At 37.9% G+C, this 27,316-nt stretch overlaps 4 protein-coding genes across 6 annotated transcripts; all 4 read right to left on the minus strand.

Moving 5' to 3' along the window:
• Positions 1–414: 414 nt before the first annotated feature.
• LOC132164311 (cation/H(+) antiporter 15) lies at positions 415–3,546 on the minus strand. Its single transcript, XM_059574801.2, has 3 exons — positions 3,077–3,546; positions 1,746–2,747; positions 415–1,567 (listed from the first exon to the last, which is right to left on the minus strand). The coding sequence occupies exons 1-3, from the start codon at positions 3,284–3,286 to the stop codon at positions 416–418; spliced, it is 2,364 nt and encodes a 787-aa protein (XP_059430784.1). The 5' UTR covers positions 3,287–3,546; the 3' UTR covers position 415.
• A 1,639-nt stretch (positions 3,547–5,185) lies between these two features.
• LOC132164643 (uncharacterized) lies at positions 5,186–6,733 on the minus strand. The gene has a single exon (XM_059575185.2). It carries the CDS (start codon positions 6,723–6,725, stop codon positions 5,226–5,228), a length of 1,500 nt encoding a protein of 499 aa, XP_059431168.2. The 5' UTR covers positions 6,726–6,733; the 3' UTR covers positions 5,186–5,225.
• Positions 6,734–9,113: 2,380 nt separating this feature from the next.
• On the minus strand, positions 9,114–12,140 carry LOC132164269 (WRKY transcription factor WRKY24). Of its 2 annotated transcripts, none has more exons than XM_059574748.2 (5): positions 11,724–12,140; positions 11,132–11,320; positions 10,402–11,033; positions 10,146–10,307; positions 9,114–9,951 (listed from the first exon to the last, which is right to left on the minus strand). In XM_059574748.2, the coding sequence occupies exons 1-5, from the start codon at positions 12,069–12,071 to the stop codon at positions 9,495–9,497; spliced, it is 1,788 nt and encodes a 595-aa protein (XP_059430731.2). In that variant the 5' UTR covers positions 12,072–12,140; the 3' UTR covers positions 9,114–9,494. The 2 variants fall into 2 exon arrangements, with proteins under 2 accessions (XP_059430731.2, XP_088375066.1); XM_088518940.1 differs by having other exon boundaries at positions 11,102–11,320.
• Positions 12,141–18,119: 5,979 nt separating this feature from the next.
• LOC132163663 (F-box/LRR-repeat protein 3) lies at positions 18,120–23,707 on the minus strand. 2 transcript variants are annotated; one of them, XR_009438323.2, is made up of 9 exons: positions 22,891–23,707; positions 21,409–21,534; positions 20,860–20,964; positions 20,371–20,764; positions 20,165–20,294; positions 19,299–19,593; positions 18,964–19,215; positions 18,398–18,544; positions 18,120–18,313 (listed from the first exon to the last, which is right to left on the minus strand). XR_009438323.2 is itself a non-coding variant. In XM_059574030.2 (8 exons), exons 1-8 carry the CDS (start codon positions 23,527–23,529, stop codon positions 18,485–18,487), a joined length of 2,001 nt encoding a protein of 666 aa, XP_059430013.2. In that variant the 5' UTR covers positions 23,530–23,707; the 3' UTR covers positions 18,329–18,484. The 2 variants fall into 2 exon arrangements, 1 of the variants encoding a protein (XP_059430013.2); XM_059574030.2 differs by lacking the exon at positions 18,120–18,313 and having other exon boundaries at positions 18,329–18,544.
• Positions 23,708–27,316: the final 3,609 nt, after the last annotated feature.

Below are 27,316 nucleotides of genomic sequence, written 5' to 3' on the forward strand. Positions count from 1 at the left end.
TACCGCATTAACCTACCTCTTTGATTAATGCTAAATAGCATAATGAAGAGAATCATAAATGGATATCGATTCTATAAATCTAGATGTACAGACAGACAGTACAAATGTCTTGCCAACAGAAGATTGTGGGCTTTGAAGGAGTGCAGCATCACCATTAAAGTAGCCAGCTGATATCTGAGTGTTAGCATCAGGAGGAGAGTGTAGACATACAATCTGGAAGCAGCTTCGAATTACTTTTCCATTTCTGATTACACATCTCTACAAAAAACAGAAAAAATGAAAGAGAGAAGAAATATGGACATATGAAACTTGTAGTAATTGTGGTTGCATTTGATCATGCACCAAGTCAATATGTATGAGAATTGGAAATGTTCAAAATCCTAAAAAATAATAAAAAATAAAAAAACTCCTAAATCTATACTCTTCTCAATCGTGTGGAATCCTCTGGGTCTTGCAATCCCCACAATTTGGTCTGCTGTTGCACCACCAAAACTGAATCCGCAGCCCTGAAATCTGTGGCAGCAAGTATTTCTCCTATTGCTCCCAACTCTCCACGCTCGTTCCATTTCCTAAGCTCGGTCATCAACCGGGACTCCTGATGACGTCTCCCAACCATAACAAGGTCGTAAGAATTCTCCATTGACCTGAGTACAGCAAGCACACCATTTCCATCTATCACCATCTCTTCTTGGTAAGAAACTCGCTCATTCCGAAAGGTGTTGAGCCTAAATTCATTCAATATCTCTGTATCAAGCATCTTGCTCCTTGCTGTACCCCCAACAATCTCAGCAGAAGAATAAAAGCGCTGAAGTGTGATAAGTACATTAGAATCTTCCGACATGCGCCCGGCATACGCTAGTACTTCTCGATCATCTGCACCCCCAAAGAAGAGCACAGCCACCCTATACAATGAGGACTGTCCAAGTATAGACCATAGTTTCCTCTGGTTCCCACGGTCAATGAGGACTCCAACAGAGCAAGGGGCCTTATCAAGCACATTCTTGTTAAGGTGCCTAAATGCATAAGAGGACTCTGCTCTTTCCCCAATAACCCACTGCTTGTGGAAAGGGATGATTATGAAGGTTGTTCTCTTTTCAAGAGCTAGGGAGCATACGTCATTGTGCATTGTTGCATAAGGAGAAATGCCTTTACAACAATGCAATATAACATGGCCAGAGTAATGAAGTTCAAACTTTCTGAATGCATTGAAGATACGTTCCGATTGCGTTGGATATTGAGAAGGCCTTTCACGTGGCAGGTGGGCAATGAGTAGGGAGGATGCACTGCCAACGAGCTTGACAAGATGGAGTGCAACTAAATTAATGGGGCTCTCTTTGGTAGGGTTGGAGGCACAAAGGAGGTTCAAAATTGCTCTGGCATTGTCTTGTGTGTGGATGCAAGCAAGTATGCGCAGTTCCTCATTGCGTCTGTGGTGTAATATAGTCCTCCTTTTGTAAGCAAGGAACCTCCTTGAAGGATCATATAGGACTTTCACTAAGGGTGAGATAACTCCTGTTACAATCACCACAGAGATAATCATAATGGCAAAGCATTCCTCGGTGATGACCTGCACATAATTAGTATATATAATTACCTCCCTCTATGTGTTAATTAAGCATAATATGACAGCAAGCAATACTCTTTATTTTCATCTGTAACTTGTTCATAAATATTTATGTCACAAATATAGCTTTATTTTCTTAATTCTATAAAAAGACAAGGTAGGAAATACATTAATGGCTTACATTATCTGTCTTCCAGCGGACCAGCATAGCAAGTTCAACAATGCCTTTGGAGTTCATGATAAGAGCAAGAGAGAGGGCATCTCGGAGTGGCACCCTGCAGAAGATAGGAGGCAACATTGTTCCTACTAGCTTCCCAAAAAAAGCAACAAGAACAATCGACTGAATCACACCCACATTCTTCAACTTCTTTATGGAATAAACATCCATCCTTAGTCCACATGTGGTGAAAAAGATGGGCATGAGCAACACTGAAACAAAGCAATCAAGCCTCTCTACTAATGCAGCACCCAAGGGTGGTCCATCTGGTATGGCCAAGCCGAAAATGAAAGATGTGATAAAAGCGCTTAGGCCAATAACTTCACCCATAAATCCACATACCAGAAGCGCTACAAGGACTGCATAAAAATACATCTCTTTCACAGGTTTCCCTTCAGGGGTATGTCGAATTGCCCAGAGAGCTGCTGGACGGATTCCAAACACAACGAGTACAATAAGGAGGACAGTTGAGGAAAATGTCCCAATTGTTGTAGCAAAGGACTTTTCTGAAGTTGTTGTAGCAAACGTCACTGTCAGGACAAACCACTGGCACATCTCACACACTATTGAAGAAGATGACGCCAGGTGTCCAATCTCTGAATTGAGGAGCTTGAGCTCAGAAAGAAAGCAAACAATAACTGCGAAGGCGGTCAGAGACTGTAATAGTACCACAAAGGGAAGCACAGTGGAAAGATCCTTATCCAATGACAGAAAATGGTTGAGGACAAAGGCAACCAGTCCAGCCAGTGCATAAGGAACGAAGAAGCCTAAGATTCCTATGGCCATTGCCCTCTTACCTGATTTAAAAATGATAGTTGGGTCCATCTTCACCCCAATTAGGAAGATAAAAAGCATGAAACCAAAAAGTGCCAAAGTCTCAAGTACAGTAGTCCCTTTAGGTGGGAAAACTTTGGCCGCAAATGCTGCATTGTGCCCAAGAACTGAAGGACCTAAAATTACACCACCCTGATGAACATCAATGGTCAAACAGATCATAGGATCAGAATATTGGTCACATTTAGAATTAATATTACAGCATATTCTCATACTCATGCAGTCAATTACTTAAAATTCCTAGTCATATATATGATATGGGTTGCCAGCCAGTGGAGACACTGAAACAAACTAGAGGAGACATGATGAATGTCACGGAGTAAATAATAAATCCTCTGAAGCTGAAGGCTCATTACATAAATTTGATATAGCAATACATTAAAATACTACAATATAATTATAAAAAAAAAATAAAAAAATAAAAAAAACATATATTGATCTTGACAAGAAGAGAGGCTTACAACAATATGAGAAACAATTGTGGGTTGGCCAAAGGGCTTGAAGAGGAAGCAAAGGGAACGGGTGAAGATGGAGATGAGGGAAAGCTGCAAAAGCAAGAGAGGCAAAGAGAATTCAAGAGGGTTATCTCCAAACCATAGACCGCTTGAGTTAATCTGACCCAAACTATGGCATATGTAGTTGAAACCCAATTTCATCTGCCCGCTCCCCATTGCCTGCTCTCGAATCAGCTTGTCCGACTCATGTCCATGGCGGAACCAGCATGAGATAGCGTTTTATTCATCAAAAAAAATAAAAAATAAAAAATAAAAACCAACGGGAGGATGATGCTTTGTTGTTGAGAAGCTCTAGGGTAGGGAAAAAGAGGAACGCAGAGAATAGGAGAGACTCCATGCGGGAGAGAGTTTGATAGACAGATGGACGAGGGAGAGAGAACAGCGACAAGAATACCAATAACTAACGGGAAAAAACGTTAATGGTTCCTCTTTGTACGTTGAGACCTTTGACCAAAAGAGAAAGCCACATTAGGAGGGAAGAACTGCCGCGGTTTACTTTTTGCTACAATTTTTTTATAAATTAACGTATAAGATCATCAATTGACATGACACTTACAATGTTTTAAATCACTTTGTGTCACGTGGTTGGAGTGATAGATGTGATATTTAGGATAAATAAAAAGATAATTAATAAGAAAAAAAATTTAGAAACATTATCCCAAAGAAAACAAATATTTCTTAAAAATTGCAAGAAATAACTTAAAACTAGTGATATCATTTACTATTCGTGTTTGCATGTTGGGTTCGAATCGGCTCAAAGTATTAGGTATGAGTATAAAATTATATAGATCAATTATAACTTGACTTATTTAATTAAACGAGTCAAATTTTTCAACTTTAATCCACTAATTTCGTATTAATTTCGTATCAAATTCACAAATAATGTTAAAAGTTGACATCTCTGCACCAAATTACTAACCAATTTCAATCTTATCTACTTCAACTATGGGTCTCACTTAAAGCAACACCTCTTATGTGTCAGCTGCTTCTGCAGCTTCCATGATTCTGACCCTACTTCATCCCTTCCTCAGACTCACCATAAAGGCCTCCAGCAAGTCTCTAAAAGAAATCTCAGGACAAACATTCAGCTTCATGTAGTATGTAGATATTGTCATCAACCAAAGAAATCTCATTACATTCATGCTTCATTGAGTAGAAATTATCATTTACCCATAATTAAAAGATCCTATTCCAATCTCAAATTCTGCATCCACATTGTCTATACATGGGGAGTTAGGAGATGGTAAGTAGCTTTCTCCAAAGCTTCAATGAAAGACTGCACCTCATGATGTGATCCTGTTGCCCTAAATTGTTGTAATATTAGAAAGACCTTTCCAACTACAATTCTCCATTTCAAACCTCCAGTTGGATTGTTGTTCCATCCACATTGTTTCATAGCCTTCAGTTAGAATCTCAACCACTTCATGCAGCAAAATGATCATCTAAACCTGTAAATCTAAAGACCTTTTTACAGATCATAGGAGTAAAAATCTCATGAACCATCCTAATCTAAACCCTTAGCTAGTGTAAATGGATCTGCAAGTCGCAATCTCATGATGATGATACTTATCATGCATCCTATCTCAATTTCCAGAAGCCCAGTGTAGATGCCAAACTCAAACTCTCCAAACCAAAAAGGCCATGAATAGATTTCATTTCATCCAATAGCCAAAACTCAAATAAACTGAACATAATGGCTCAGTAGCAATAAAAGGATTTGATTAAGCAACATCTTGACCACCCAAAATTCAAGCTAATCAACTAAAACCAACCAGTATGATTGCTCATTTTACTTGTTGCATTCTATCACAATAACCCACTAAAGCCAATCTCTGTTTTCTCATCCTACTTTGCTGGAGTGTGAGATAAAGAGCTATAAACCATGTACAAAACTGAAGCAAATCTAGAAGACACAAATATGAAAGAAAACAAAAGAATGAAATCTTTTCATTGAATTTCTCCTTCGCAGGTGAAACAAATAAAAGAATGCAGAAAACAAGAACACATCTTCTTTCCTGTAAAGAATAAACCAAATCTATCAGGAACCCCAAAAAAACAAAAACTTTAGAGAAATTGGAGCCGAGACTGTTACCCATCACCACCATTGATGTACAAGAACTCCACTTTCTCTGAGTGAAGTAAACAGGTCCATGCATTGAGCATAAGTCTTCTGATACTTCACACTCCTCTGACCCGGGCAACACCTCTGCCATCTATTGTAATGACACTCAAGAAAAATCTCATCGATCAAACAAATCGCTCCTGTCTCAATCAACCTTGGAACCAAATGAAACTCAGCCCCTTCCACATCCATCTTCACCACCACGAAATCTCTCTCTGAAACCGTTCTCTTCAACCAACCTGCAAAATCAATCCCCTGAATCTTATCCACATCGCCCATATAACTCGCCGAGCTCTGCACCGGCCGAATCCTCCCCATCCCTCCTCTACCCCTCTCCACAATTCTCTTACTCGGGTCCCAAGTAATCTCGAAGAACAACGTCTCGTTCCTCACCCATGCCGCATACGGCAACAGAGTCACCCCTCTCTTCCCCCTATACTCCCCGTGAAATGCCTTGTCGGCCTCAATCGCGTAAACCTCGAACTTCTTGTTCTGTTTGGGATACTGTTTCTTAAACCAACTCCCTATGCTAGAACTATAATTCCGAGCTCCAACATCAACGTAGACATACCTATTCTTAAAGCTAATATCTACCATTGAAGTTAGGTACTTTATGTTCTTTATGTTTCTCTTCAATGTTATCCAAGGTTTCAGTGGCTCTTCTTGGATGAACGGCTCGGCGTTCTGGATTATTTCACGTCTGTGCCCCGGAACCGAGCATTTATTAATCAAATTACAATTCGGAGAGAAATCCCTCCCTTCATGACCAAGATTTTGAATTTGACTTGGAATTTCTTTCTTGATCACGACCTCCCGAATCGACGGAAAAGTGTCTAGGCTGTCGATTTCGCGGGACCTGATCAATCTACAGCAATTGGAGAAAAAATCAAGGAGAGAGTCTAGGCTGTACAGATCTTTGGTCGCGGTATGGACAACGAGAAAGCCTCCCGGTCTGAGCGTCCGGCCGATCTCCGAGGCGAGATCGAACGGCCGGTTCGACCGGTCCAGGCCGAAGGTTCCGGTGAACTCAAAGTCGAAGGTGTCGTCTTCGAACGGCTGGCGGAGCGCCTCGCCGTTAACGATCAACGGCGTGGATGCCGTCGGGTTCGTGGAGATTCCGATTGAGTCGAGGACGCCGATCTCTCTCAAGGCGAGCACATCCTCACCGGCGAGCGTTTCGACGCAGAGAGCTCTGGAATTGGGGGAGAGAAAGCCTTCGGAGACCAAATCTTGGAAGATGGAGGAGTAGTAGTCCACCAATTTGCGCCATTTCTTGGTGGCGGACAGAAAGTCTTCGGGGACACCCGCGGTGGCGGCACGTCGAGTCCTGAAGCAGAAGTCGCCAGAGACGCAGGAGTCGCCTTTGACGGTGACGATGTAAGCGAATCGGACGGCCAGGATTAGGACGCCGAAGGAGAGTACTCGCGCGACAGAGCTCTTTAGGACGTTGGACTTCAGTGTGGGCGGGTCCATGAATCGTTGCGGCGAGTGTTAAGCGTTAAGAACAAAAAGAACGGTTGGCGCCAAATAGGAGTGTAGGAGAAGGGTAGGATTTGAGAATAGGAAGGAGTTTGGAGGGTAAAATGGAAATGCAGGATCTACTCTTTCACCTGTGAACGATTTAGTACGGCCCACTGAAGAATGCAAATGGCCGCGCGTGGGCTTTGAAGGCCGTTAAAACGAAGCCCATAGGCCTACTAGGGTGAAGGAATAAGGCTCGGCTCTCAATCCTTGACAGCTAATTATAATCAATTCTCCATCTCGTCAAGTCAGATAACTGCTTGACCATGCTAGGAAATTTCCACCGATATTTTCGAAGTCCTCAAAACCCTACCAAGGAGAGACGAGAACAGTAAAATCTATATAGTGGGGGGAGGACCATTCACTAGGCATACATCTATATTCCCTTTTTTAAATTTTGATCGATTTACTTTATCTTCTACTCTTACTGACTTAAGCATTGAAAGTAGTTCTGTCAGACATCTCACAAACTTATCTAACTTTATGTCTTCTTTCTTTTTTCAGTGTTCACTTCCAGTGCTTGGGATGCAATCACTACACAAACATTATCAATCCATTAATATAACAAATAACGTAACCCTAAAACAACTGTCAAAAAACAGAAAACGTTTACTTAACAACATCACGTATATATAGATCAAAAAGTCAATAGAATCCAATCTATTCAAATTAAAGTTCTAGTTATAGCCACCCTCCAAGCAAACACCCCTTTACTTGTTTGATGATGCCTGCATAAATTCATTCTTATAGATTAATTACAGAAGGGACAAGTATGAAGATAGAGATCAAAAGAGTCTCAATTCCTTGAAAATTAATGGTGGAGGGCTTGTGGGGGTGACTCTAACATCAGACAACACAACTCTTTCTACTCTCCAAGTAGTTGCCATAAAGGGATGGAAAAATCAATAGGGACCTAGATCTTAAAATAAATTCCTAGGGTTTCTTATTGTCTTCTAATGCTGGCCCTCCAATATATGCCTTCCACTCTCCTATAAAAAAAATAAAAAATAAAAAATAAAATTATCTAGCCTCCCCAGAAATCCCTCCCCTCTTGGCGTCTTGCCTGCCTATCAAATAACATCTTAGGATAACGTCCACTTGGATTTCCTTTAACCATTATTTTATGGTTACATTAGGACTATATTAATAGATTGATGATGTGATACCAACTTGAACTTTTGTTATAAAAACAAATATTGATTTAAATAGCCTAATGAAACATTTATATAATATATGGAGACGCCAACATAAATTAAAAGCATAAGTTATGGTTTTGGATCTATATATCGGACGGAGATCCCCGTGTAATAGGGATATTTTATTGCACTACAATAAAACAACCCCAATGTGAACGCTCATTTAGGCCTAAAATATTTTAACCCTACGATGCATCCTCGTATTTTTCTCATCTTACGTTGATATTATTTTGTGAAAAAATAAAAAAAACACTTATCCCAATAAGCAGAAGAACTTAAACACATCAACAAAATACAAAAACAATAAAATAAAAATGTGATTTCCAACCTTTCAATTTGAGCTAAAAGCTTGTATTTCCCCTCCTGAAAGGGAGGAAAAAGGAACCAATGGGCCGAAAAATTACAAAGAGAAAGTTAGGCAGCAGACAGTGAACAAGACAAAAAAAAAAAAAAAAAAAAACCAGTGGGCAAAAATAATGTTGGATTTATTTAAGGAATATGATTTTTGCCTAATGTTCTAGGTCGGTGGGTAGGCAGGCCACGGGGAGGCATGAGGCATCGGCCTCCGACTTGGGTTTAAATGCACCGTGAGCGGCACGCAAATGTCTCATTCTAATCATACCATTTATTGAATTTACCACGCTACCATGCTGTCGATGTCTATTCAATGAATGTGGACAGAGGGTGATTACAGTCATTTCGTTAAAGATGAAGATGGCCCTACCACCATGGGAAATTGGATGCAACCCAGAAGGGTCCTTCTGGAACTATATAAAGTTGACCTTGACCAGCTTGGGTACCATGCCAACAAGTAATCCCCAGCTGCACTATTTTGACTCATTCAAACCTCCATTCAGATCTATAACTGCTGACAAATGCATCCCTAATCAACAACCAATGGCCTTGTATTCCCTTTGGACCCACTAGATTATTTTTGTTCTAAAATTCAGACTGTTTAAGAGAAAAGAAAGGCAATCAGAGTCTAGAACGTGCTTTTTAGACTATCCAAGTTTAATTATATAATGATTTCTCATTCTTGTATGGTGTCTCGTTTGAGAATGCTTTTTAAACGACAATGCTTTTCAAATAATAGGATTAACAAAATACTTTAGAATACTTTTTTATAACAAAAAGCAAAAAAAAATACTCAAAAAGTTGTATCAGTCTTTTCCTCTTGCCACTCAAAACAAGTACATGTTTTTGATTCATTCTTGCCCCCAGCAACATAAACAACTTTCCTTGCTTTACTAGGAACGAAAAAAATCACTAACAGGTGTGATAACAAAAAGTGAATTGAGGCTCTTCAATTCTAGCCAAGAATGGGCCTCAAACCAATAAAAAAATAAGTGAAGAACCTTATCTATCACATACAGTTTTGAATATACAAGAACAATATATCCCTCCTGTGGAAATATATATATATTTACTACAACAGAACAAACAAAAAAATGCAATAAATGAAATGAACCTGCGCTTCTTATTAATCTGAGATCCTATTCCCTCCAAAGTCCAAACCTCCCAATAACTATGCAAGCAATGATTCGAAGAACATGTCATCTCTTGGTTCTTCTTTGGCTCCAGAAAACACATTGTCTGTGCCTTGTGGTTGGGGCATGTATGAACCAATTGGGTTCCCGAATCCCGAGAATCCGCCGAAGCTCCCGGGGCTCCGCAACATCTCCAGGGTGAAGGGTGCTTGCCCTTCAGATGCTGGTAGTCTTAGATTGTGAAGAGTGTTGTTCATAGAATTGTTAGTGTGATGGGTAATGGCCGATGGCCTAATTGCTGTGGCTGCATTGTTGTCGTTCATATTGTTGCTTGGCAAAGGCCTATTGACAGAATGGCCACCACTGCCACGGGCTGCAGGAACATCATGGTTGTGCTTCCCCTCATAGGTTGTGATCACTGCCCTCAGATCATGTGACGCTCGCTCGACATGCTTTCTCACTGGACATCCTGGATGTGTGCATTTGTAGTAGCTCCTACAAGTCATGCATATGTATAAATCAGAACCTCAAAAACACTTCAACTTAATGCTAACTTGATATCTATGCTGAAGCAGAAAAGTGAGCAAGAAATCAAATCAATAAATAAGCATTCCCATTAAAGAAACTCTATACCAGAATCTAACAAAAACACAGATTTTGCTTGAGAAAGAATGAAAAGTAAGCGCTACCTTGGATTTGGATTACCCTTTACCACTTTCTGCCCATATTTCCTCCACCTGTATCCATCATCTAGAATATCTATATCACTAGTTGTCTGAACTACAACTCTAGGTTCTCTCACTGTTCTGCTCCCAGGTGCAGAAAGACCTTCATTTTCACCCTCCTTTTTCCTGGAAAATTGAGGGAAAATATAATTATCAGACTAAACCCAGTTAACCATATATACAAAACTACTTTTTACACAAACTAAGTTAAAAAATTTACCATTTTTTGGCATCAGGCTCATCTTCATCAAAGTCCTCCCCTGCGGACTTACTCTTTTGAGAACTCTGATCAAAATCCTCATCCCCTATTGATATCGAAGAGTTCTCCGGGGTCGCAACCGAATCCATATGTCCGTTACCATGTGCGGCAAATGACTGATCAAGAATTTCAGGGGTGGCAGCATTAGACGCCTGAATTGCATGAAGAGCTGATGATGATGAGGAGGATCTCCTTGTAGACTGAGGCTTGGGATGGTTATGACTACCCTTGTAAACTATCTCAGTAATTTGCCCATCTAAGGACCTCTCAACCTTCTTCTTTGTAGGGCAATTGGGGTATGTGCACTTGTAATAACTTCTTGGATTTTCGCTTCCTTTCACTTGTTTTTGACCATATTTTCTCCAATTGTATCCATCATCAGACCTTTTGTTGAGTGTCTGAGGCTGCTGGTGGTAATTTCCATAATCTGATTGGGACCTGCCGTTGGTGTTTGCCTGAGTGTTGGTCTGTATGGTGGAAAACTCAGGGGAATAGCTCTGCATAGAACCGAATTCTGTTTTTACCATATTCTTCCCCGAGGAAAATTCATCCTGCTTGGTGGGTTCTTGGAAAGTCCATGGTTGTTGCTGTGACTGAAAAAGTTTTAACAAATGAAAAGATTGTTAATTAAACCGAGAAAAACAAATAAATTAACCTGGACTTGCATGTTTGAAATGTGTTGCTTGTTTACAGTTTGAATTGGGGTTGAAGACGGGAAATTTGTTGTTGTTGATGATAAAGGGGGCCTGTTTTGGGTTCGGAAAGAGAAATCTGAGTAGTTTTTGTCTTCCTGTTTAACATTCTGCCGATTATTGTCAGAATTGCTCTTCCACTGGAAGCCCTGAGCTGGGAATGTTCCTGTCGTTGGAGAAGGCAGAATCTGTGTACGAGAGCAAAGAGGGAGAAAAACCCATCAACCAATTATGATACCAAAATTAGAAGAGCATGATAAAATTCAACCACGTATTCAGGAACCCAAAACAAAGCCCATTACTTAATTTAGAAGCACATATTATAGCAATTTGAATACAGAATTTTGAAAGAGAAAAACTTGACAATGAAAATGAAGAAAAACTCAAAGTCAACTCAAGTCTCCCACAACAATTTGACTGAGTTGAGAGTAGAGTTTTCTTTCATTTCCTTTGAAATAGAAGAGCATAAAAGCTAGCTCAGCCTTGGAACATATTTAGTTTCTCTCTTTCTTTCACAATTCCCCTCAATTTTTCTCAGCTTTTGATCACAGAAAGCAACCAAAAACAGAAACTTTCTTACAGAACACTTACGTTACAACTGTTGAGAAGAACAGGGGAGTCCAAGAGCTCAGCCGGGCTCATCCCAGCGGGGATAGCAAAGTAGGAAGAGGGAGACACAGCAGGCGGAGAAATGGGCAAAGAAGGAGGTGGTATCGACTTGAACTTAGGCACACCCGACCCCATTCTCTCGGCTATACGCTCCGACAGCCCACGAAATTGCTTGTTCTCTGTGTTGTTGTTGTTGTTGTTAGATTCATCATCGTAGGATGAGGCAAGCAGGTCGGAAAACGAGGTGGTCATGAATGGGTGGGTCGAGAAAGTGAAGCTTGTTGGGTGCGAGTTAGCCGAGGTGTCCAAGCTCCCAGACGAGGAGGCCATGGAAAGAGAGAGAAAGAGAGAGAGAGAGAGCAGAGGACAGAGAGGAAACAAAAGGTTTTTATGGTAATAGAAAAAAAGGCTATAAGATAATGAGAAGGAGAAGAAGAAGTTGGTCACGTATATTGCAAGTTTCCCATTGGCTTTTGTTTTTTCTCATTAGGTGAGGCTTCTGGGAAACTAAGGTGGAGGTTTGACCGTGGAATTCTTTTTTCTTTTTTCTTTTTTGGCACTTTATGAAAATAAAATACTCTTTTCTTTTCTTTTTTCTTTTTTTTTTTTTTCTTTTTTTTGGGTCAAAACTCGTGGGTTTGACTGGGTGGCGGCTTACACTGGGATCTCTTTCTGATTGGTACGAAGCTGTTCTTTTCTGCGAGGGAAGGGATGCTGTGTGAGCGTGCGTACGTGTTTTCTGATTAGCAATTTTATGATGATTACACTTGATTATGCACTTTCTTATGTTTGGACTTTGACACGTGGTTAGTTGAGATTTCCTCATAAAATATAAATAAGTAAATAAATCAACTGAGAAGGGTTAATCAAGATTGACTTTTATCTATGTGAAAAATTTGACCCTTTAAAATGATAATTAGTGTATGAAATGAATTCTCACGTTAATTTATAATAGACTAATAACACTCAAAACTTTTATTCAATGGGAAACGTATATCTTTTCATGTTTTATTGGTAAAGTTATTCAATGTTTAATATTACTTACACGGCATCAAAACTCAAAAGCTTACAATTATATGTTTTTTTTTTTTTTTTTTTTTTCATAATCAAGTTGGTCTACCTAGAATGCAGTAAGGTCTAATGGGCCCAAATATGGGCCCGTTGGCCCAATGGCAAACTTGGCCCCAACCCACGAGTCACTCACTAAACAACGTCCATAACCACCGGTAACGATCACTTAATTTCAACGTTTATATCAAACTTAATTTAATCTTACAATTAATTTTACTAACGTTAAATCCACCTTAAAAGTGTCTTACTATTTAAATCAAATCAAATCAAATTGCCAAATCGTTTAATCACGACCATCCAAAAATTAACGGTTATGATATCGCTATGAGCTCCTTTGGGACGTCCTTAATATTTTGTGATATTTTTAGAAGATATTTATGTCACCATCTGTTTGGGCCTTAACCCATAAGTATAGATGTAAATGTAAGTAAAGTCGTACATTCTAGAAGATCTATCAGACTCAACGCGTCAAAAGGGGCAATTATTATCTGTTTTCCCATAGGATCCAGAGAAAGGCATATGAATTCTCGTTGTGGAAAAAGCTAAGGATTTTTTAGTGGGAAAAAGCTCATGGAGTATCAAGTTGGGGCAGTTCACGATTGAGCCTATGAGAATGAGATTTCCTTGTCCCCCGTCTTTAGCAATGCTTCCACATTGCCTTTTGGAGACTTTTCTCTTCCAAATTTGGCACAAAAATCATTACAAACAAAAAAGGAGAAGAAAAATAAAGCTTAATTTAAGCGGGCAATATTTGACAAAACTCAAATAATACTTGATATGTCATTAATACAAATTTAGTAATTTAGGGTTTTGTGTAATCGGGTTTGGGTCAATTCGGATTGACCCAAAAGACAAATCGGTTTGCTAAACAGGTAAATTACGGGTCTACTTACTTAACACGTGGGTGATCAGTATAACTTGTATAAAATATAAGATATTATGTTTACGATTGAACCTAAAAGAGTAAAAGGTTAAAAGTACTTCACAAGCACACTAGCATCATCTCTTTGGGAGATAAAGCGATTATGGAGTTTTTACTAGGATTACATTAATATACATAGTTAAACACAACTCTAACCCAAAAGCCTAAGCTAATGGGCTAAGGACCACTTAGGTATATTAAACACTATTTTCTTTTATATTTTCTCAATGTATGACACAACACTCACAAGTGCACTTACAACACTTATGCATTTTTAATAAAACATTTAGAAATGCATGTAAGTCTCAACAACACTATTGTAATTACTAGCACTACTTGTAGTATTTAATTATAAACTTTTGAGCTTGATTGTAGTATGTAAGTCTCGAGTAGTGTTTAAGCATTGTATATTAAGAGAAAATAGTGCAGGATTTTAGTTTTGTCTTTGTAGTATTTAAATTTATATGCAGGTCAAAATGGGTTGCATGGGTCGTGTTTAGGTCAACCCAACACCCTATATTTATTATTAAAGGGTTATGAGGGTCATGTCATGTTACCCGCTTATTTAAACGAGTCGTGTTTTGGTTGAAGATTTTAACCTATTTAATTAAATAGGTAGTGTTAAGGTTGACCCGTGATTTGACCTGACGCAATAAGAATTGACAACCCTACAAAAAATCACACTTTTATTTTACTTTTATCTCATTATGCAGTGCCATATCAAACCTTGAATACGCTTCTATTAAAAGACAAAAACAAAAACAAAAAAAATCTAGAAGTTAAATTAGTTAATTGACATTAAGAATCTAAGATATTAATAAAGTGAAATAAAAATATAATTTGTAGTATTAACCTTGAGCAGCCAAATTTTGAGGAATAGAAAGGGGAAGCATTACATCTGTACATGTGTAAAGCTTGTCTTTGTTGATGTCTTCCCTATTTTTGTAGCATTTTAGGTTTCAATTTCCTCTTGGACAGATGCAAGCAAGGTGCTTCCCTATATTTATAGATTTTTTTTTTTTTTGTCTCTTTTGTCGGCTAATTAGATAATATAATTAATAGGATGAATGGATATCATATGACATAACTTTAGATATATAAAAGATATCATATGACATAAGCTAACACGTAGGTGCATGATCACCAAATGATCGGTGCCTTGTTTAATTAGCTTAGCATTCAGATCTCACCGTTTTCCTATTTGTTCCGGACCAAAATATAATGAGGGAGAAAATGGATTGAGATCACGTGCAATGCAACAGCTATAATTTAGGCAATTCATTTTAAAAGTTATTGTACAGTTCAAACTTTGAAATTAAACAACAAATCCAATAGAGTAGTTGCGTCATCTCTACTTGATTTTTAGAGAGCGATCAAGCCAACCATATGCCAAAAGGGGTGGTTCCCCCACCTCCCCAATTTTTCGACAACTTTGTTTACCAAACCCAACTCTACTCTTTTGACGGCCTCTATATATTTCCCTCTCTTAAATTCTTGCAAAAGGATTATGAAATTTCCTTTGTTGACAAACCCCATTCGAAGATTCCAAGGTCATCATTATTGCACCGTCTTTAATGGCCGCCCCTTTCATTCTGCCACCGATGACCTTTTTCGCAAGGTAATGGTCTAAAAGTTTTAACTTTTGATTTTGGGTGGTTCGATCACGTCTATAGCAAGATAGGAACTCAATGGTGGTGGGGAGGTGACAAAGAAGTTAAGGGAGGAGATGCGGCTAAAAAATTATATGCAATTTTTTTTTTTTTTAATGGGCATGGTAGATGACGTGACAATATTGTGAAATGCTTATTTAAAACAAACAACCCAAATTCGAGTTATTGCACCCCGTTCAATACCATAGAGTATTGTATGGGATCTCAATTAGGCAGAAAAATAGCATCACTTATCAACATCGCTATTCCTAGTAACAAAAGCATCGACATTAAAACCATGTAATTTCAATTAGTATCTGTAAATCAGTAATGCCCACCTTGTAAAATCTGGCCACAATGTGCCATGTTCCTAACTTAGACAAGTAGGGCACATATAAGCAAATATAAGCAAATGATAACAGGAGCAAAAGTCATAAAAATGATATGAGGTGACGGGACCACGATTGATGGAAATGAAACTAAAGACAACTATAAACAAAAGACAAATATTATATACCACATATTTATCTCAATATTTATATGCTGTAGTAGCTTTTCAATTTTTTTTTTTTTTTTTTTTTTTTTTTTTTACAAGGGTTAATCCAAGGGCTATTGCAACCTATGATGTTTGCATAATGAGACAAAAATAAAAGAAAAATGTGCTCTAAACAAAATTATGTATGAATGACAATGAATCACCAATGGACTTAAGATATACAAAGCCAAAAGATAGTTGTGGTGTTAGATTTTATTAAAATAAATAAAAAATTATTTATTTTAATAAATGGGTATTTCAAATAATTATGAAAGTTTTTTTTTTTTTGGTTAAAACTTAAGATTTACATCAATTATTTCAATCTTCCAAAATTTTGATGTGTATAGATGGAGAAACGTTTGTCCCACATCGACTATAAAAAGTAAAGCCAAACACTTTGATAAGTTATCTTTCTCACTTTAACTATAACTTGAGTAATGCAGAAGAGCGGTAGGAACATCCCTCACATCATGTTTACGGGCTCCATTGTACATAGTACAATCGATTGAAGCATATCTTGAGACTTTAATCGAACTGGACATTTTAAATGGCTAATCAAAGTCAATTTTGCCATTGGAGAGTGTTCAATGGCTCCCTTGGGTAGCTATTAAGTAAGATATAGTGGTTATGGTCTGTAACCGTCAAATCGAATCAATTTAGACATTTGAAATGATTTCATTAACATTATCAATATGACCTTATAGTCATCTCCAAAGACGCAGCAATTTTATTTTATTCCATATAACCTTTTGAGCATTATTCTTATTCTAGGGGTGTTTTTAGTTACTCTACAAGGTGTTATTCTAGAGTAACATTTGGACTTCATTATATGGTAAATATTATTAAAAAATGGAATAAAATACGTTCTAAAAAAAAACCGTCATTACGATAGAGCCTTACAAGTCCTTGGGAGGACAATGAGGGAGTCATGCTTGTTGCCCAAGCTTGCCTTGTCGAGGATGATGATGGTGTCTTGGAGATTAAGAAAAAGATTGAGGTTGGTGTCATTGTCAAGTACTAATCTTTTTATAATTGAACTACGTTTTGGACTTTCCCCCTCCCTCTTCCCATGTATTGCTAAAAAAATAATTCATAATAATAATAAAATAGGTTTAGGATTGGATTTCGATAGAGATGTGTTGTATGAAGTTTTTGAGAGTTCTTGGTTGCTTCCGATTTCAAGTTGTTTTAGGTGCGTGATTAGTATAAACTAAACAATTCAATCATTTTTAGAGCTCAACTAAATAGAGAAAATTTAATTATGTTCCTAAAATACTGTTTTTTATTAAAACTATTTTTCGACAAAAAATAGTTGTGACATCCCAAAATGTTAATTTAATGTTTTACGGTGTGAAGATGAATCGCCCACTTATGAGTTATAAAAACGTCCATGGGTGTTAAATGAGAGTCGACTTTATAAGTCCTATATTGGTTATTTATTAAATAAGACTGAATTTTATAAGTGATTTTAAGCATTCACAAAACTGGATTCTCTGTATTTCTATCTAAAAGAGCTAACCAAAAGCTATATATATATATTTTTATCAATTTTATATAATAATTTTTCAACTGCACTCTACATTCATTTAAATATTCATTCTTTATATCTTTAAATATTATTTGTTTATTCCTTCTTGTATTTCATTTTCCAAACATATACTTAGCTCTTTGATGAGAACGAGATAGAGAGAAATGAATAGAGAAAGAGAGGGTGAGAGAGAGAACATCATAAGATACTTATGCATCGATGCACAATACTTCTCCAAATGTGGAGAAGCATGGTAACTCAACCGTAAAATGCATTTAGTTTAGAGAATCATATGCACACATTTTTAAAACTTTAAATGCACTAAGGAACCCCAATTGCTCTTCAACTAATTCTTTTAAAGTGATAATACAAATTTCACCAACACTTTCCAAAGTCATTAGCTTTTAGAGTCTTTGATGCTATGATTTAAATATAAATCAAAAGTCAGGACCCGAGGCAAGAATGCTACAAAAAAACTTTTGCTAGCCTCAAAAAAGTCCATGAGTGCCATTGACCAGACACAAAAAAAAAGGCAAAAAAATAAAATAAAAAATAAATTCTATGCATGCAGTCAAAGTCAAAAATGTTGAATGAAAAGGCTTAGCCAATCATGCTGATCGTAGAGATTTTTTTTTTTTTTTTTTCCAATTTTATATTGAGAAGTGAGCGTTTGAATAAGCCCATATGAAGCCAGTTTTCAGTTTTTTCACACCTGAACTGAGCTGAGCCAAAGCCTGAACCTAATTAATGGAACTCTTGCCTAACCTTGACTTCCCCTTGGCTGGTCTAAGATATGGGCTCAACCTCACGCAGTCAGCTAAATCGTCCAAGCAGACACCTTTTCAATAATCAACACACGAATGAAAACTGAAAAGCCAACACAAAAGGTCAAACTTGGTCAATTCAAACATTGAGTGGATAACTTCAGCAATCCAATATCCATTTCATTACATAAAATTCCGGAATCCACGCTGCAGGCACTGTGCACAGATCGAGATCGAAAACAGTGATATAAACAAGTCTATTTTCCTCTCCAATCTATGGAGCTTCAGGACTCCTTCCATCATGCAACTCCCATCCTTTTGGATCTATTTCAACCTGTCAACCATACATACAGAATCTGAGTACCACGATTATAACAGCCATTTCAATTATAACCCAAGTCTACATCAGTCTTTTTTTTCTTCATGATAGTCAAACAATGACTTTAATCTCTGATTCAGCGTGAAACAATTTGCTTTGGGGTTCATTTGAGTTTGCAATTTGAAAACGTAATTTTTAAAAACGTACTAAAACATTTGGTAAAATTGCAAATTTTATTATATTTTTAATTCGCAATCTTTTAAAAATACACTCTCAAACAATACATTTTTTTTATGATTTGGTTTAAAATCGCACTTTTGATTTGCAAGATAGTAGTGCCAAGTGCACTCTTAATATCTGTGCATTTGATTCGCGCGGATTCTTACTTCTTGACAACAGAAACTAACATAAATTTTAAGCCATAAAATACGTACCCGGAATGCTTTGTCCCTCCAGTGAAAGATACAGCCACGCGCTTCCATGAATTCAAAAATAGATTGATGAAGTAAAGGTTTAAAGGATTTGTGGAGCTTGACTTTTGTTAGCCCTTGACAGGACAACAAGGCAGCGGCCAGACCGTTAGGGGTCAAACCAGCCAAGTGCAAGATAGTCATGTTCTGTAGCCGGTTTGTGCTGGCGAGAGCCAAGAGCCCTGCATCTGTAATTGCACAATATGACAAGTTTATCTGCAGCAAAAAGAAATTAACACCTAATGTTAGTTAGCCAGCAATGGTCAATGTCCCTGGCAATGAGAGGAAATGGAGAGTACCTGTTTGAGGTTTTGGGAAAATTGAGCAAGTGGAATCATTCCATTATCATTAATGTTGACACACTTCTTGATGTCCAGCACCATAAGTTGCCTACATCCCATGGCAATAGCTGATAGACCCATTGATGAGACAGAAGGACATCCTCGGATCTCAAGTGCTTTTAACATCAGACATGTTGACAAAGAAGTTAATGAATTGTCGGTAATTTTATCATTATAGGCAATGTTAATCATCTCCAGTGCAGGACAGCCATGAGCAATTGCTGCTATGCCCGCATCAGTTATTCCAGAGGATCTACAAGAGGAACAAAACAAGATTAATAGATTAAGAATGAATGTTGGGCATTATGATATAATAACTTGAGCTAGCATTATGATGAAAACAAGTCTATGAAATGAAATTGAAATTTCAATAGTTCCGGTTTTCTGATTAATTTGAATTGATACCATTTTCTAAACCAAATAATGCTCTTGTTTCGGTGCAGTTTGCGAACATTTTGCAGGACATGCTACAAATTTATACTATTGAATGAAATAGCTAGTGTAAATTTCCCATTATACATGTAGTTGGGATTGTCAATTGTACTGTGGTTAAATGTTTATATAATATGCCGTATGAGAAAGAGAGTCATGGTGATTTGTCATTTGTCAAAGCATTGCTCAATACATCCCCTACAACACCACCCCAGGGGCCTCCTCCTTATCAGAGCATCTGTAGGTTCATTATCAATATCAACTTGAGATTGAACAAGGAAGGGGCAATGCTCCTTATGTCCAAGAAAGCTTGAAGAGGACATCATTTATGTTTATTCTAAGCTTCAGCTTTAATTGGATAGGAATCTGTGAAGAGTTGAAAAGTCACGAACCTGTACAGATCCAGTTCTTTGAGCATGGAACAACCATTTGCAACATGGGTAAGCCCATCATCAGTTAAGTTCAAGCAAATCGCAAGCTTCAAGGTAAGAAGTTTGGAACATCTTGATATGGACTTCAAACCTGCAAAATGAAGCTGCATAAAACATCTGCAGATAATATAAGTCAAACAAAGGACAGCTAAGGCCCATGGCAAAACCTTCATTGTCAATATCATTATCTGTAACGTCCAATTCCTCCAAGAGTCGGCAACGCTGTCCAATCAACTTAAAAGCATCCTTTGAAACCAAACTACAAGACTCCATCCTCAAAGAAGTGAGGGAGGTGCATGAATTTGTTATGCTGTCTATAGAGGCATTTGTTATCTTGCGGCAGCATGTGATGTCTAACTTCCTCAATTCTTTGTGTGTTTGCAAGAGGAAGGACAGGCATTCATCAGTCACACCTGAACACTTACTTAAGCTAAGCTCCTTCAGTGAGGCAAGCCAATTTCCAATTCCTTTTATTGCAGAGGTTGTAACCGAACAACCATCTAACTTAATTGATTGCAATCCCGAAATACTATGCATACATTGTGCTAGATCGTTGGTGACCTGAACAACCAACAGGGATGTAAAGAATGAGCAATAATTTTTTTTTTTTTTTTTTTTTTTTAAGGGAAATCAGCATAAAGATTTTACAGACTTACAGCAGGACCATATGTTAGGATAAGCTGCTGTAGGCCATCAGCGCCATTTGTCAGAGAAGACAAACCCACATGACTGACATTCGGACAATTTGACATATTTAGCGACTGTGAAAAATGAAAAATTGGATAATGTCAATCCCAATAACATTGAATTGAAGCAGGATAAAGAAATGAGTCTGACACGTCAGTTGAGAGAAGGACTGCAGTGAATAACACTGAATGGATCCTGACCGTTCAATGTATTAAATGTTGATATGATGGGCATATATTGTAAAGGTTATAACTAAAAAGATAGGCGTGCCAGAAAAACATGATAAATTATCGAAGTGGTAAAAAAAGTATTACAATTATGAAAAGAGAAATGCTAGATATTCCAAGACTTCCTTCCCAAAAGTTGTTCCCAAATGATGTGTCACCATCCCATGAATTGATGACACAGTTTCTAAAATAATAAATCTCATGAGATGATGACACATCATTTGAGAATTAACTTTTGAGAGGAAAATTTGAGATGTATAGCACTCCTCTTATGAAAAATATAAAACGTACCTTTAGCGATTTGCAACTATGTTTGAGGGTTGCAAGGCCATCATCATCCATACCAGGGCATCCCTCAAGAACCAAATCTTCAAGATGCTCTAGTTGCATGATTGGTGAAAGACATTTCTCAGTGATCTGCAGCACCAAAGCATAGAAATTTGTTTTATTTTTTTAAAATAAAAAAACATATGATTGTAAAGGAGACTTTGAATTTATGAAACTAGATGAATTCTAAGCATCGACTACTCTGTCTTATCACATTACTATATCATTCCATTATGTCAAGATCTGCTGCAGGAACTTCTCTTTCTATTAGCACTGGAAAACCCAGTCCAGATAGAAAAACAGGTGGCCGCAGGCATAAGAAAGTCGAATCAATCATGAAATAAAGAAATAGAAATTACAAAAAATGTTCACTACTTGTGGTTGGCTAATTTGCTTTTATATGCTAAGATGGTGGATTCTTATCGCCTGTAACTTTTTGACCAATGATTGGTCAACCATCATTAACCGCCACCAAAGCAAAAGAATCACCCACTATCTAATATATCATTGAAGAAATTAGCAAGCTATCATATTGTTTAGCGTAATCATACACAGTAAGTAGATAATTTTACTGTAACCCAACTTGCTGTAAAGTAGATTACCTTAATCATCTAAGTTCGAGTACGTTTTTAAAAAATTGCAATATGAGAACGTAAAAAAATATGCGTTTTCTAATTGCAGGGAAAGAGATGCATTTGTAAAAACGCACAATTTTAAAGATTAAACAGCGATTTTAAAGGCCAATTTGGGATTTTACTAATCTCTTAACTGCGTTTTAAAAATCATGTTTTCAAATAGAACATTTTAAAATTGCTATTTTGAAATCGCACGTTTGGAAATCGCAAACTCAAATGGACCCTTAAAGACAACTTTTGAAGAAACTTATATTTCCAATCTGAATATGAAGGACAAATCTCCTAGAAGAAAAGTAAACCCCATAAAACCCCACAGTGGAATTGAAAATTCAATCAGATTGGAAAGAATTTCGGCATCAAACCACAACAACGACATCACACACGAAGAAGAACATGGTTCCCATCTAACCCAGAATTGAATTTCAACCCTCGTATCATTCTGCCTACATATCAACCGCTGTTCAAACTAGCAAATTTCCAGCTTAGCAAATTGATCAATCAACACAGGCACAATTCCCCAAACGCAAAGCAAACTCAGAGACCCCAAAATGGAGTGCAATCAAACAAAGCAACCAAACAACAACTACAACACAATTTTTTTTTTTTTTTTTTTTTAAAAAAAAATCCCATTTCCCTTGGTTTGTTCTCTGAACAAACAATTGGTAAAAGAAAAAAACTTCAACTACTAGAATGCATAACCAATTAATAACCTAAGAAAACTACTTAAAACTTAATTAATCAAGGAGCCTTTTTTTCTTTTTCTTTTTCCCTTCCTTTTCTCAGCTTTCTTAGCTGCCAAACAGTAACTTACCGGCAAGTAAGAGAGATCCAAACTCCGAATCTCCTTGCACTTCATAGCGATCAAGCCCACCCCCAAATCGCTCACCCGCAGGCACCACTTCAAGCACACCAACCTCAGCTTCCTACACCCCACAGCCACGCACCCAATCCCCATGTCCGTCACCATTTTACACCTCGCCAGCCACAGCCTCTCCAGGTTCTTCGCCTCCGCTATAGCCTTAACCGCCGAGTCGCCCAGCTCCGTCCGGTTGGACAGGTCGATCTCCACCAGCCCCGCACAGGTCCCCACCAGGCTCGCCAGCCCCAGGTGCGTGAAGACCCTCGACCTCGACAAGTCGATCGAGCGCAAACGACCCGCCGTCGCGAACGCTACTTGGGTCAACGTCGCGTCGTCTACGCGAGGACAGAGGGAGAGGTCGAGGTGGGAGATAGAACGGTACCGTTTCAGCGCTCTTAGTATTAGGTCGGACCGCAGAGCCCTCAGAGTTCTGCGGTGGCGGGACTCGATGGTGTAGAAGGCCTTGCAGACTCGAGAGAAGGACTTCTTGGTCAATGCATCATCGTTTATCCGGTCGAGGATTGCGAAAACGATCTCCTCGGTGAGGAGATCAAATGGGTTGGCGATCATTGTACTATGCTGCTTTTTCATGACTGGGGTTCGTGAGAGTACAGTTTCCGAAGGGCTATAAGCCTATATATAGTATATACATATCATACATACGAGAATGTGGAGATTCTATGTGGGGATGGATAACTGATAACTGAAAAATGAAAATGGTGGTTGAGCTGGCTCAGCTCAAAGCCAGATGCTTCAGCTGGGGGAGTACGGTTAAAGGAGGGTGGTGGGAGAGAAGGGCTGTGAAATTACAGGACTGGCCTTTTTTGGTGCATCTTTTTTGTTATACATATATGTGAATTAAAAAGAATTTCTATAATTATATTTATTAAACTAATGCGTTCAAAATGCACGTATATCACTCTAATATATTGAGTTTCATAAAATTCCAATTTTGACCAAAAAAACTTTATCCTGATTGATTATTGTCATGAGCTCATATTGGCTCCTATTTTGCATAATTTTACTAATCATTTTGATCGGACTATTATTTTCTGACTTTTGGGACACTAACATGTCCACATGTCACATCTTTCTTATCTCGAATATTACTAACATTTTCAAGACATACAATAAAGCCCACTTTAAGATTTAATATTCTATAACTATATGTTATAGGTCCAAGCCAACACGTGCGACAATGGGTGACGGTGGGCCACAGCCAATTAATTGGGTTAGGCTCTGATACCATGTTAGAAATGGGTCTTGGGCCTAACTCAACCCAAAAGCTAGCTCAAGAGTTGAGGTTTCCCCTCACCTTATAAATGGACAATCTCCTTAATACCCAGGCAATGTGGGACTTCCAACATGTTATAGGAAAGTGTGTAATTAATTAATATTCTAAAACATTAAATCATAGGAAAGACATCCATGATCCATCCTACGAATATTCCATTTGAAATTTGGTTATATACGTGCTTTCCTTTCCTCTCGTAAGAGATTACCAAGGGCATTTTCGGCATTGGGCAAACTGTCCACCGTCAATGGGATGGGGGCCCAGTGGGGCACCCAGCGAAGCGATCTCATTCGGGGTAGGGGACATTTGAGGAAGGACAGGTTCAAGTGCACATGGTACGGCAAATTAAAAAGCCAAAGGAAAATTGACGTACCATACGTTTACGGACCAGAATTCACACGCCCTCTCGAGCGTGAGATTATCTATCCAATCGTTGTCGGGGGGCAAAAGGCGAGTGGTTCCCACGCGTCCCTCGAGTTGCGAGTCCGGGAAGTCTCGAGGAGCGGAGGAGGCGACTGGTTGCACGGTGCGGGCCCACTTGGGAATTGATGAGCCACCCTAATGACAGCGAGCCACGTAGCTCGACGCTAGATTGTTAGGTTTCAACACCACTCGTATTAGAGAATGAATAGTGGGGGTGTGATGCCACTCATCCACTTGATTTTTTTTTTTAAAAGAATAAACTCTTTTTAGTAGTATAAACTACATTTTTATCAATATAAATCTCCCGCCCCCTCCACTTTGCTGATGTTGCTGGGTTAGTATTCAATCAACCTTTTATATTAGACTGTATATTATATTTTCATTCTATTCTTTTTTTTTTTGGACTAATATGACAATGTTCATTAGTTCTTAGATTAGCTTATGTTAAAAAAAATAATAAATAAATAAAATTCAAGGGCTACCACATCAACCCAATATAATAGGATGAGACGAAGGTGTAATATATAATATATACCATTTCTCTTATATGGGTCTTTATTAAAAAAATAAAAATCAAAATAAAAAATCAAAGGCTAATTAGTACTACCAAGTTAACGGGGTGAAATAAAAATGTAGTTTTTAGCATTGTTCTTTTTAGCACTCTTATAAGAGTAATATCATATATCATATTACTATCCCACTATGTTGACATGACATTAACAATTCACTATTGATTTTTTTTTTTTTTTTTTTTTGGCCTTTTAGCAATGATTGATCTAAAGGTAGATTGACATTGGCAATGTTATATAGCATAATGAAATAATGATATGGTATATAGCATTACTCAAATTGTAATGCTTCAATTTCTTCAATTCAATTTCTTAAACTGATATGTATCATTAGAGTGTAAATCTATTTGTATATGTGATTTTAATAGAGCATGTAGTTCTAAAATACATTTTACATGCTCAAAGAACACATCAATTTAATAGGCTGAACTGAAGATATTTTCTCAAACCAAGTTTAAAATAAAACTTTGTCCACTGGTTTTAGTATTTGATGACGGATATAAGATAATTAAAAAAATGTTCATACCATTCTGGCACTCAGTCCAACACATGGTTGTCATTTCTTTATTTTGAAGTTTTGGCTCAACTTGCAATTTTTCTATTCAATTCATCCCTATCGTATTTCATTTGAACACATCAAATTACATATATAATAACATTAGTTATGTGAAGCTTATATGACTCCTCACTTGCCCACGATGGATTCTACCCAACAAACTAACGTTGCTTCAAAGTTTAACCTATCCCATAATCAATCTAAAAGGATATATAAATTATCTAACCAGTGCTAATAACCTTGGAGATCATAATTTCTTTGGACCCCTATGTGTTATTGAGTCATTGAAACCCATGAGCCATGGCCATCTCTTTCTTCAATGCCATTCATTAAAGTGGTTTGGTGTTTCTCCCCTTGACCCTCAATTTGAACTGTGTTTTTCTTTGGATGAGTAAAACAAAGAAACACAAGCAATCCCCCCATAAATACAAGAGGCATAAAAAGCCAGATGGGAAAGCCAAAACTAGCAAGAGACTAGAGAAAACAAAGGCTGGTAAAATTAAAATATAACATCGGAAAAATTCCAAAATCTAGCCGGATCTCTATTCACAAGTGAATCACTGACACCCTGGATTGAGTTGACTTTGGTTCTAACCCAATTAAAGATCTCACAAGTGATGCTAAAGTTGTCCCTATTAACCTTTGGAACAACCGAACGTTTCTCTCACGCCATATGGTGTACACAATTATTGCAGCAAGCATAAGATGGCCACAATGGAGAGAAGAGGCTTCCCTTCAAAATGAGAAGTCATCCAATGGATTAGATCCTCCCAATTTTTGTGAGCCCAGGGGACATGAAATCTACACCACAAACTGCGCCACACATTCTCAGCGAAAGGGCAACACACATTCTCAGCGAAAGGGCAACCAAAAAAAAGTCAGTATTCCACATCCAATCCACAGAAAACGTATTTCATATCTCCAAGCAAGCCATAGCTAACTAATCTATCCCGAGTGTTTAACCTTCCTCTCACAGCAAGCCATAAGATTAAAGAGTGACGAGGAATCATTTTACCATGCCATGCCAATCTGTGCCAGAACACCTCGGGGCCACGGTCCTGCAAACTCTCACAAACCCTCTCGACCAAAAAGACACTACTAGGATCCAATAACCAAGAAACCTGAAACCTTAATGCTAAATGGTATCCCTCAAGTTCAAGATCTTCCTTCAGGACCAGTAACAATCCGAAAAAGGTCTCACCTCCCAAAAATTCCCATTCCTAATAAAATTAGTTTTAACCCAATTGGCCCAAATAGACTGACTACTCAACCAGAGCAAATTAGCCATACATGCTTTAGCACAAACCTCCGTCTTGAGAAGGCAGACATAGTCCTAAGAAAGTTTAGACTCTAAGCAATTAATTGAGCTCACTAGCTTTCCAAAAGGTAGACTTAAAGGATCTTCTCAACCTGGCATATCACTACTTTGGAAAGGATGAAGAGAAACGACCAGTACTTGCATACCAAATAGGATTTGACTTTGGTTCTCAACCATCTCTCTTTAGCAGAATGGATAAAATGTTTGCCAAATCCCAG

The sequence above is a fragment of the Corylus avellana genome, chromosome 8 (assembly GCF_965113065.1).
Source record: "Corylus avellana chromosome 8, dhCorAvel1.hap1.2, whole genome shotgun sequence".
Classification (NCBI taxonomy): domain Eukaryota; kingdom Viridiplantae; phylum Streptophyta; class Magnoliopsida; order Fagales; family Betulaceae; genus Corylus; species Corylus avellana.

What these genes read in the sequence shown, in the direction of transcription:
- LOC132164311 (XM_059574801.2), bottom strand. Translation starts at nt 3,286, where the DNA reads ATGGGGAGCGGGCAGATGAAATTGGGTTTCAACTACATATGCCATAGT. An exon ending in CAATTGTTTCTCATATTGTT is followed by an intron (nt 2,748 to 3,076) that starts GTAAGCCTCTCT and finishes GATGTTCATCAG; the next exon opens with GGTGGTGTAATTTTAGGTCC. An exon ending in TCCGCTGGAAGACAGATAAT is followed by an intron (nt 1,568 to 1,745) that starts GTAAGCCATTAA and finishes AATTATGTGCAG; the next exon opens with GTCATCACCGAGGAATGCTT.
- LOC132164643 (XM_059575185.2), bottom strand. Translation starts at nt 6,725, where the DNA reads ATGGACCCGCCCACACTGAAGTCCAACGTCCTAAAGAGCTCTGTCGCG.
- LOC132164269 (XM_088518940.1), bottom strand. Translation starts at nt 12,071, where the DNA reads ATGGCCTCCTCGTCTGGGAGCTTGGACACCTCGGCTAACTCGCACCCA. An exon ending in GAGCCTGATGCCAAAAAATG is followed by an intron (nt 10,308 to 10,401) that starts GTAAATTTTTTA and finishes TCAATTTTCCAG; the next exon opens with GAAAAAGGAGGGTGAAAATG. An exon ending in AAGGGTAATCCAAATCCAAG is followed by an intron (nt 9,952 to 10,145) that starts GTAGCGCTTACT and finishes CATGACTTGTAG; the next exon opens with GAGCTACTACAAATGCACAC.
- LOC132163663 (XM_059574030.2), bottom strand. Translation starts at nt 23,529, where the DNA reads ATGAAAAAGCAGCATAGTACAATGATCGCCAACCCATTTGATCTCCTC. An exon ending in TCCTAACATATGGTCCTGCT is followed by an intron (nt 20,765 to 20,859) that starts GTAAGTCTGTAA and finishes TTGGTTGTTCAG; the next exon opens with GTCACCAACGATCTAGCACA. An exon ending in GGAGGGACAAAGCATTCCGG is followed by an intron (nt 18,545 to 18,963) that starts GTACGTATTTTA and finishes TATGGTTGACAG; the next exon opens with GTTGAAATAGATCCAAAAGG.